The sequence below is a fragment of the Musca autumnalis genome, unplaced genomic scaffold, assembly GCF_047663935.1.
Source record: "Musca autumnalis isolate F117 unplaced genomic scaffold, ASM4766393v1 scaffold_5, whole genome shotgun sequence".
NCBI classification, from domain to species: Eukaryota; Metazoa; Arthropoda; class Insecta; order Diptera; family Muscidae; genus Musca; species Musca autumnalis.
Genome location: NW_027412088.1, coordinates 48,268,484 through 48,279,543, shown reverse-complemented (window position 1 = coordinate 48,279,543; position 11,060 = coordinate 48,268,484). Strand labels below are relative to the sequence as shown.

General features: G+C 34.4%; 1 protein-coding gene across 1 annotated transcript; it reads left to right on the top strand.

Annotated features, from left to right (window-relative positions):
- The first annotated feature begins 6,939 nt into the window (after positions 1–6,939).
- On the top strand, positions 6,940–9,956 carry LOC141387406 (U3 small nucleolar RNA-associated protein 25 homolog). The gene is made up of 3 exons (XM_073957039.1): positions 6,940–7,343; positions 7,401–8,108; positions 8,794–9,956. The coding sequence occupies exons 1-3, from the start codon at positions 7,079–7,081 to the stop codon at positions 9,930–9,932; spliced, it is 2,112 nt and encodes a 703-aa protein (XP_073813140.1). The 5' UTR covers positions 6,940–7,078; the 3' UTR covers positions 9,933–9,956.
- The last annotated feature ends 1,104 nt before the right edge of the window (positions 9,957–11,060 follow it).

The window sequence follows — 11,060 nt, the reverse complement described above, 5'->3', positions numbered from 1 at the left end:
CAACAACCATTAATCTATATATAATCCATAATACATACATATATCATACGAAACAATATATGCTTCAATGAATTAATCAATAAAAAAATTAATTAAAATATGAATTAAACTAAAATGTCGTTTTATTTATTTTTTTATGGCTGAGTCGGGGTTATGTTCTAAATCGAGACGAGATAAAATTACATTGTTCAGAGGCGACTAAACAACGTCAAATAAATCCTCGTAAAGAACGTTAACCCAGCAAAAAGCTCTCAAGACCCCATTCAGATTACTTGGTTGTTATTTTCATACCAATAAGCGCTTGTGTAAATGCCGTTTAAGTTATTTTAAAATGGGAAAAGAATTTAGAAAATTGCATATATTCCACGTGTTTTATCTCAAAAAATATTGTTTGGAATTTGTAACATTTTGAGGCATTAGCGAAATAAAACAAATTCGATTTAAATCATAACGTCTAAATGGGCAACGATTAATAATTAACAATAATCATTTGTAAAATAATGCTGAATCACCCTGTTTCTGTTGGTTGGTGGGATATTTTATTTTGATTTATATTAATAGTTATGTTCCATTAAGCGTAATGTCAAGTTTATACTTGCGCTCCAAAATCCACTGGATTTCACGAAATCCTGAAATACACCCCGCTGTTTACACTTATTTTTTGTTGATTTCAAACATATCACAATAATCAAGGTGGATGCATATGCGAAGCTGATCGAACATGAATTTTCAAAACAAGTTGTTGTAAATTGAATTAATCATCAAAAATATACGACAATATAGAACTTTACAACTTTATTTTGAAAATGATACATACATATATCATATTTATTGTGTATAGTACTAGCCAGGGTTTCGGAGTCGAGGTATTTTTGGCTCGACTCCGACTCCAGACGAGTTTTTTTCACGACTCCGAATCCGGGTCGACTCCGAGAGTAAATTCCTATACCCTATGTTCGTTTTTCCTTACATATTCATTAGAAAGGGCATTCGTTCGAATACATTCGAACATATGAATGTTGTTTCTGCCGAATCCTACATTGGAAAATAGCAAAGTTGGAAAGTTTTTGTCGGTTTTTCTTTTTTTTGCACAAGTATATTCTGGGGCCTAATTCTCGCATCCGTTATCGAGCGAGTTTTTGTTCGAAGACAAATTACGAACGATCGAAATTATTTAAAAAAGTTATCGATACATACGGTTATCGAACGGCGAAACATATGGTAAACACAAAATATTACAAACAAACAAGTTGTTGTGCGGCTAGTTTCTCGTAAAATGGAATAAAAACATGAACATTGTATAAAATAATAGAAATTGTAAAAAATTAAAAGTAATAGTGACCCGAAATAAATTCCACTATGTATAAATATAAAAATCGCGTTCTGGCATTGGAACAAATATTTTTAATTTTTAAGAAACAGTCCCTTTTTGTCTAGTTTTTTTACTCATTTTATTGGAAAAAGTCCTTAGTATGTGATTATGATTAGTTTTATTGTAAAATGTTTCATTAAAGTTAGTTTTGTGCCACAAAAATAATCATTTCGACAGCAGATGTGTGGCGGGCAAAAACTCGCAAGATTCCACTCGAAAGTGTATTCGACAACGGATGCCGTAATCCAAATACTAAAAAAATCGATCGAAATAACTCGATCACGTATGCGAGAATTAGGCCCCTGGCTTTCAAAATATGTGAAAATGAAGGGGCAACACAAATTAAATGGACTACATGCAATAAAAATTATGAGCAATTCATGACCAAGTTTCAAACCAACATTTTAGTGTGCTTAGTCTTAAAAGGGACCCCCCAGTTGTAAAGCTCAATAAAAGCCATTTTTCATGATTTTGGCAGATTTTTTCTTCATCTAAAAGAGGAAAATATTACGAAGTCTTGAGGCCTAGGCGGCTCAAATCTTAGGATATTTTCACATTTAAGAACCGGTCGTAGACATTCCGCATGTCCCAGAAATTTGTTCGCTGATATCTTCGCTACATTATTGTGGTCCATTGTTTTCTTGAATTTTGAACGGCTTAGTGTATATGGAGCAAGAACCGAGGAAAGAGGATAAAAATCACATTTGATTTGCTATTTTGACCATTAAGAACCGTTTCTACAGAGTTCGTATGTTCTAGAAAGTTTTTTACTAAGATCTAAGGTAAAATTTTCTAGTTGGTTGTTTGCTTCAATTTTGATCGGTTTGATATCTGTAGACTAAAATCCGAGAAAAAATTAAAAGGGAAAGTTGACCTTGACGATTTTGACCTTGAAGGTGAGGTTGAATGGATTTTATGTGTTCACAATTATTATTCTTTAAGACGAGAGCTACAACTTTTCTTCTACGAGTAAGCCCAAAACCTTAGCGGTTTAGAATATATGTGCCTGACAAAATGATACCTTTTGACATCAAGGCCTCAGGTCTTTTGAGGCCCCATAAAAGCGAAACAAGGAAACAAAGCGGGACAAGTATGGTGTCACAATATGGTTAATAAACCATGACTGAAAAAATTACACACAGTGATATCGATTTCTTGGATATGGGAAACCTACATATAATTTTCGGTGGAACATTTTTGTAGAAAATTTTATTTTGTTTTACTTTTTGTGTTCAAGAACAAAAAGGACATGGATGGAACTGACCTAGAAGGACAGCATATTCGACAGAAAGGTTCCTCATTTATTTAACTGAAAACATGTCATCTAAAAATAATGAAACAATATCTCCAAACAGATATATAAAGCTATTTTCTCAATGATTGATGGGGATCAATCAACAAAATCGTTATGTCATAACTCAGAAATTTCAGCTATGGGATCCTTTGGGGTTCTCAATTGGGGCTTTCATTCCGAAAAGTAATGTTTCCTCCCCCAGATTTTAACTTCCATTTTGCCATAGGGACCACAATGTCTTTAAAAGAAGAAAAGGATGACTTCTCTTAAAAACAAGATGAGAATACCAATAGACCTTTGTGAGAAGACCAGAAGACTTCTGACGAAAGATGTTAAAGGTCCGATCTTAAATCCATTGTCGTAGAACTTTACTTTTGTTTGCAAAAATGTAAAGAATCAATTGGATCAACAAAATAGGGATGAATAGACTAAACTTCAGAGGATAGTAAATATCCTGTGAATTGCCACTGTGCAACATTTTTGAGCCAATCGTTTGCAAACAACTTCTGTCCTGAATTTTATGAAAGTAGAGGACCAATAGGCAAAAACCATATTTGGGTTTTGTTTTCTTAGATCGGGTTCGGTTTTTATAGTTAAAGATCGAATTTTTAAAACAAATCGGGGCTGTATCTCTGAAACCAATACGAATCTTGTTTTGACATCTGCAGCAAACTTGTAGATAAGAGCAAGACAAAAATATTTGGAGGAATAGTGAACTTGAAAAACTGCATTTATTGCCTCAAATTTTATAATATATCTAAAAATTCTATAATTTGTATATATGTCGCAGCGTATCTCCCTAAATGTTAAATTCTTCTTAATGTTACCGTTTGGGAAAAGATTCTCTGGAATGTAATACACAACTCTTCAGAACATTATATTGTTGTAAAATGCCTCTATCGCATTGTTTATAGCAAATTTTCCAACAACAATTTGGTAAATATTTCAATAATTCATTGAAATCCCCAACATGAGAATAAACAGCCTGTGTGAAATAAGTTTTGTAAAAGGTATGTTATGAAATACGCCTTGAACAACGTTAAATAACAATTTTAGAGTTTCAGAATGTTCCGAAGAATTGATGGTCACATTATTTGGAAAATTTTTAGAATGGTTACTTGTTTCAACTCCCAACAGTTTAGTTGTTACTGACCAGAATTTCAGAAATTGTGTAAACTTTTCTATATTTTAACGAGTTCAGCAGCTTTTCCTAGTTCATCTGTTTGACACATAAGTTCTACTACGTTAGGGCTTCAATATTGCTGAAGACTGCAAAGCAAAATTCTTATTAGTTTCGGAGATAAAGCTCCGATCACTGGAAAAAAGGCTCATTTTAGGTCGGTTTAGATGAGGCCATAAAATCTAAACCCTATCTAAGAACACAAAACCCAATTAAGGTTTTTGTAGTCTCAATATGTACATACTTTCAGAAAATGCCCATTAGAGGTTGTTTGCATTTCCAGTATCGCACAGTGTAATATACCGTTTGCATACATGTTTCCTTATAAATTCCTGTTAAAATAAATAATGATTTTTAAAAAAATGTTCTTGTTCCAAATTTAATGTTATATTTCTATAACGTGGAAACAATGAAAGTAGAAAATACAAACAATGAAGATATCACAATAGTCGCAAATAAAACCCAAATTTTCATTTTTGTGATTTTAATTATAATGACGAATATCACAGCTTTGGTTGGAGACTTTCCAAAAGCAAAGCCTGCGTATGAAAGTAGAAGACTCCATCTTTACAATGATGCAAACTAGGTCGGCGTAGGTGACCAAATAACGGAGATATCGCAATTGTCGGTAATACATCCCATTTTTCAATGTTTTTGGAAATCACGCTACAGGTCGCAATTTTGATCGGATCGTCACAAAATTTTTAATGGGGGTCTCACAGATGAAGAAGCCTATTGGTTTTGGTGATGGTCGGATAATATTTAGGGGTCGTAATGGGCAAACAACTTATTTGGATAAAAAAACAACGTTTTTTTAAAGCGAATATCTCAGCTTCTGTATGGGGTATACCAAAAGCAAAATGGCAATGAAAGTAGAAAATATCACCTTTCTTATGATGTAAAGTTGGTTCTCGTAGGTGATCAAACAACGATGATATCACAATAGTCGCAAATAAAACCTAACTTTTCATATTTGCGGTTTTAATAATAATGACGGATATCACACCTTTGGTTGGGGACCATCTAAAAGCAAAGCCTGATTAAGAAAGTAGCAAATCCCATCTTTAAAATTATACAAATTAGGTTGGCGTAGGTGGTCAAATAATAGAGATATCCCAATAGTCGGTAATACATCCCTTTTTTCCACTTTTTCTGCAATCACACACAGGTCGGAATTTTGATCGGATCATCACGAAATTTTCTCACAGAGATAGAAGCATATTGATGTTGGTGATGTCGATAGTAGTCAAATATAAAATTAAATATTAATTATTTTGGTTCAGTTCGCCTTAAGTCATTTGGTTGGTATAAAAGCCAGATAGTGAAAACTTTCGTATCTCCCTAAAAGAAATGTTTTCTAGAGAAAAGATAATGAACAGAGGTAGTGGTGTAGGGTATCACATAGTCGGCCCCGTAACGACTATAGCCTTTTCTCACTCGTTTTTTTTTACATTGTTTACAAATTTTAATACTAAAATTTTTAAAATATGCATAATTATAATTACTCACCAATTTATCATACAAGGTCGATACTGAATATAAAAAATAATGTAATTAAAACAATACAAAATAGTTTTAAGCTTACGTTTTATTATAATTCTATAATTTGTTACTTGTTAAAAAAAGACTCAATAAATATGAATTATTTTGTAAAAAATTCTTAGAAATTTATACACTCTTTTTTTGGAAAAAATGATTTCGCCAGCGGCGGGTGGGGATTAACAAACTGGTTTGTTTTGTAGAGATCATTAAGCAAGTGCATATAAAATGTATCCAAAGGAGTGCATTTTTCACAACTCCGTGTGGACTGCATCGAAGGATGTAGTGAAATCATAACTCCACCTGCACAACTTCCAAAATTTTTTGCTGGGTTACTATGGAGACATTAGGTGTGCCGCATAAAAAATTCGACATAGATTTTTTTCCCTCTGAATTAAAACCAGTCTAACATAAGCATACAAATGATAATAGAGCAGTTCACAACTTCTTTATTATTTATCTTCTCCACTTGTGGAAAAATAAGTGACATTTGATTTCTTTACTTTATGTGAGTCTTATGCCAGACTATGAAAATTTTCATTAACGTGAAAACGAGTTTATAGGTAAGAGGTGTGAAGGTTCTGTAATCTGAAATTATTCTTTGTGTTTAAATTCGTAACTCTCAAACCAATGCAAAGCAATGAAAATATCAAAATTTTCATATGATTTCATATACATACATATGTGTGTAGACGTCAATGAAAATTTGGAAGAAAATGGCAAAACGTTTTCAATGAAAATTTTCATAGTCTGGCATAAGACTGAAGCTTCGTTCCCGTACTTTTTAATGGTAAAACTCGTAAAAGAGAGAACTGCAAAAAATTTGTTCTCACACACTAGTTTTTTGAAATAGTTCGGGAACGGAAAATGGAAAATACGTCAAAAAAAAACTGGAACAAATGTCATAGTCGGCGTATCAGCCAATCAGACGCCGGCAACCATGTTACTATTTTTTTACTCGCCCAAATTTGTCGTGTAAAAAGTTTTTAAAGAGAGCGTCATTAAGCGCCATTTTTGTTTAAAGAGAAGTGAACATTTTACAACTTTTTTGTGTATGGGAACGCTTTTTCGAGTAAAATGTGTAAAAGTCGTAAAAATTGTAAAAACTTTTTAGTTCTGGAACACAGCTTGAATCTCAGTTGAAATTGCAAGAACTTGTACTCGTCGAGTTGTCGGCGTCAGTGGTGAAAGATCGACCTAGAACTTTCTTATTCTTATCCATTTATTTCTGTTTTGGTTATTGGTATTTATCACATATTCTCTTATGTCTTTCTCATTCGTATCGTTCGTTGAACTACTTATTCACCAAAGTGAACAAACACGTTTTTTTTGTTTTGTTCATGGCACAATTAGGAAGGTAGATGCATCAGCCCAGCTGATCGAATCTAAAACGTCAAAAAACTAGGAATTCGCCATGAAAAATCAAAACAAATAACCATATGATTGGGTAAGTAAGAGATAGCATGTCATCACTTTAAAGACAAACACAAGCGATAAAAAGAGACAACAAGAGACCAATCGGCGAAAATTTTGACAGTTTACATTACAAAAAAAGTTGCTTTGTTGTAGCAATTCGCCGATGCATCTACCTTCCTAATTGTATCATGGTTTTGTTTACTTCATTTCACGTACATTTCATTGAGGAATCAAAAAATAAATAAATCTAAAGACCATTCACCCAATCTTCTCAGCCATGGGACAAAAAATGAAAAGAAATACAAAATATAAAAAACAATACAAGAAATCCAAACCGATTCCAAAGAACCATGTTAACAGTAAATTTAAGCATCGTGGCAGTACAACAGTTGATCGACTGAAGAAACAAATCGAATTGGAAAAGTCACATTTACAGACCAAGGAGGAATTCGAAAGTCAATTGCTGGGTGGTGGTTTGTCGGAAGAAGAGGAGGAGGAGGCAAATCCTTTTGAAGATTTGGTACAGGATTTGAGTTCGAGTGGTAAGTTATGGAAATACCAAGTTAAAAAAGACTCCCATTAATTACATTCCTTTACAGTAAAAAAGAAACCAGCTTTCAAGGAAGCACCACTTCAGCTGTTGGGAGCCAAGAAAAAACCCGAACAGAAATTAAGTGGCAACAAAGCCAAGAAGTCTAGAAGACAATATGTGTTACCAAAGTTACAGCAATTTAAAAATCATTTGCAGACAGAAATTTCAGCAGAAGATGTGGAGCTACTCATCAATGGTGCGGCGGAGAAAATTAAAACCGCCATTGAATGGCCTGAATTTGGTCATGGCTATATAACAACACCGGATATTGCTGTGAATAAAAATAAGGATCTAATAGATGAACATCCACCACCAGTTTTGGAACATTCTGGTGATTTAGAATCATTGGGTTTGCAACCATTTTTGGCTAATCGCATTAATTTGCCAATCAACAATTTCCAAAGTGAACTGTTGACTTTGCTTAGCACATACAAAGATGTCTACTATCCATATCGGAATTTTAATAATGCTGAAGAAATTCGCCATGTCTATACTGTGCATGCCTTAAATCATATATTTAAGACACGGGCTTGTGTAATGCTTAATAATAAGAAAATCGAAGAGGAGGAGGCGAAAAACAAGGGTTTGGTAATCGATGACATCTATCGAGATCAAGGATTAGCGCGACCCAAGGTTTTAATTGTAACACCATTTCGAGATTCCGCATATCGTATTGTCAATATTATGTCAGAAATTATTAAGAAAAAGGAAAAGGGTGAGTGAAGAAAGATTAAAATGCGTTAAATATGTTCGGTCATAATCGCTGCTCAAATTACTGTTGTTGGCAACCATAACGGAAACGTAAAACGAACGTTAAATTTATATCATAAAAATACAATACGTTATTAAACCCTTAAAATCCATTTAAACCGTTTAAAGTAAAAGAACAGATGTACCTCCTTAGGATTGGACATTGCAGTCTATCCAATTCGCGGACTTGAGATAAAATAATGTCTAGATAGCGATCGAATATGCAAGGGAGAACCCATACTTTATCGGTATAGGTTTTCTGCATTACACCAACGGTATTAAGACAAGACATCAAACTTCATTGTCTAAACTAGACGCTAGGTAGTCAACTGACAGAAGACCCTTTAAATGCCTTCAATAGGAAGAAGGGGTTTTTAAGGTCTGCTATTGACTGAAAGCCTTTTTGAATACCTTCTATGTTGTTGTTTTGTTCTAGCAGCATAAAAACCTACGGCAGCCGCTGGCCGAAACACTATGGATTCGGGTCAATCCGGTACAAAAGACCCCGCTGCCGTGGGACAAAGTACACTATAATAATGTTCAATCGACCATAACAAGTAGGGAAATTTTTTAATCCGCACCATAACCTGTGCTTCAAATTCCTTGCCAACAGACTCTAATTTCAACATTTGTTTTTGCTTTACTTTTAGATAATGATGCCAAATCCGTTATGAATATGGAACGATTTATCAATGAATTCACTGGCGACACAATATACTTTCCAAAAACCAATCCAAAACCAGAAGATTATGAAAAAACTTTTAGTGGCAATACTGATGACAACTTCCGAATTGGCATATCATTGACAAAGAAAACTCTTAAACTCTATACGGATTTCTTTTCGTCGGATATTCTGATAGCATCACCCTTGGGTTTGCGGCTATCAATGGGCGGTACCAGTGATAATGATGTTGAAGCAGATTTTCTCTCCTCCATTGAATTGTTAATTTTGGATCAGGCTGAGCTGTTTCTGGCACAAAATTGGGAAAATCTTCTACATGTTGTGGATCATTTACATTTACAACCCAAAACAATGCGGGCCACCGATATAAATCGGGTGCGTTCTTGGTGCCTGAATGGCTATTCGAAATTCTATCGTCAAACATTGCTCTTCACCAGTCATGAGCTACCAGAATTTCGAGGAGTTTTCAATAATAAATGTTTTAATTACGAGGGTAGTATACGTTTCTCTAATCCCATTATCAACGGTGATATACGCAATGTAATTGTACCCATATCTCAAGTCTTCCATCGCATTGAATGTTCCGACATAGAACAGGTGTTTGAGAAACGTTTCAATTATTTCATAGAGAAAATATTGCCACAATTTAGGAGTACAATATTTGCCCATTGTATGATTTATGTACCCAACTATTTCGATTATGTCCAGCTGCGTAATTACTTCAAAGCGGAAACGGTGAATTTTGTACAGATTTGTGAATACACAAAGAAGGAGAAAGTGGCTCGAGCCCGTGATATGTTCTTCCACAGTGGTGCACATTTTATGCTCTATTCGGAAAGATCCCACTTCTTTAAACGTACCCGTGTCAAGGGTATACGTCATCTGATCATGTATCAACCACCACAATGGCCAAATTTCTATTCGGAAATGATCAATCTAATGCATTCGTCCAATCAGAATAGTCGTGATGGTTTGGAAAATTCCATGAGTATAACAGTTTTATATACGAAATATGACAGTTTACAGTTGAATGGTATATTGGGAACAGAAAATGCCACAAATCTTTTGGAATCGGATAAGCAGATACATGTCTATGCAGCGCAATGATGTAAATAAATAAATTAAATAAAATTGAAAATGTGTTTTTTTGTTGAATCGGGAGACCTTTGAAGGAACAGATTTTTGGGGGTCTTCTTTGGGCAGAAGATATTGTAAAGGATATTTATAGGTAAAATAACTTATAAGGGCAGAGACCTTTCAAATGTCTTATATGGACGAAAAACCTTTCCAAACTTGTATATGGACAGACAAACTTTTCAACATCTATTGGCAGAAAACATTTTACAGGTCTCTGGGCCGAAGACCTTTTCAAGTCTTTTCCAGACCAAAACATTTTAAATGTCTTTTACAGGCAAAATACCGTTTGAAGGTTTTCTATGGGTATAAGACCTTTTTAAAGGTATCTTATAGGCAGAATGACATAAAGAGCCTCTAAATGAATTATAACAAGTAAAAAAATATCAGTCGGCTTTGCCGACAGAGATATACCCTCAGCCTGTGAGTATTGAAACAATTTTTCCCAAAAAACTTTTGTATTTTGGGTGGTTTTAAAAAAGTTGGGCGGAACCGACAAAAATGTTGATTAGAATTAAATATCAAAAGTTTTGCGGAGCAGATAAATGTTGATTATGATGATTAGCATTCAAGATCTAAAGTTTTGCGGAGGAGATACATAAAGGAATGGCTTGATCATTAAGGAAGTGTGTCTCCAGCCACTACATATGGTGCCATAGGGGGTTTTACACCCTTCGGGCTGTATAGACTTGTCCCTGCAAAAACTTTTACCATCGTAGTTGAGGCAGCGAATGCAAGTTGCTTCAACAAAAATCAAAGTGATTCCATAGCAGGCTTAAAATGAACTTATCCGAAATTTTTTGTGGAAGGTACCGGATGAGTGGACAAATATAGTCCATATTTTAACCTGATCTATATCTGGTAGATATATTAAGATTGTTGAAGTATGGACCAGTTCGGCCACTCCCTTCAAAAGTTTTTCCGAACATGTTTGAACTTTTGTGGGGGAGGTACCTGAAGGAGTAGACCGATATGGCTTATCTTCTAACTTTAACTATGTTTGGACAAAATATTACTAAGGCCAAATTTTGGACCGAATCGGCAGATCCATTCGAGAGTTATCTTGCGCTCCAATCACTTCACACGGTGTCATAGGAGTTT

Coding starts and splice junctions, on each gene's coding strand:
- LOC141387406 (XM_073957039.1), top strand. CDS start 7,079: ATGGGACAAAAAATGAAAAGAAATACAAAATATAAAAAACAATACAAG. Junction 7,344..7,400: donor ACAGGATTTGAGTTCGAGTG/GTAAGTTATGGA, acceptor ATTCCTTTACAG/TAAAAAAGAAACCAGCTTTC. Junction 8,109..8,793: donor TATTAAGAAAAAGGAAAAGG/GTGAGTGAAGAA, acceptor CTTTACTTTTAG/ATAATGATGCCAAATCCGTT.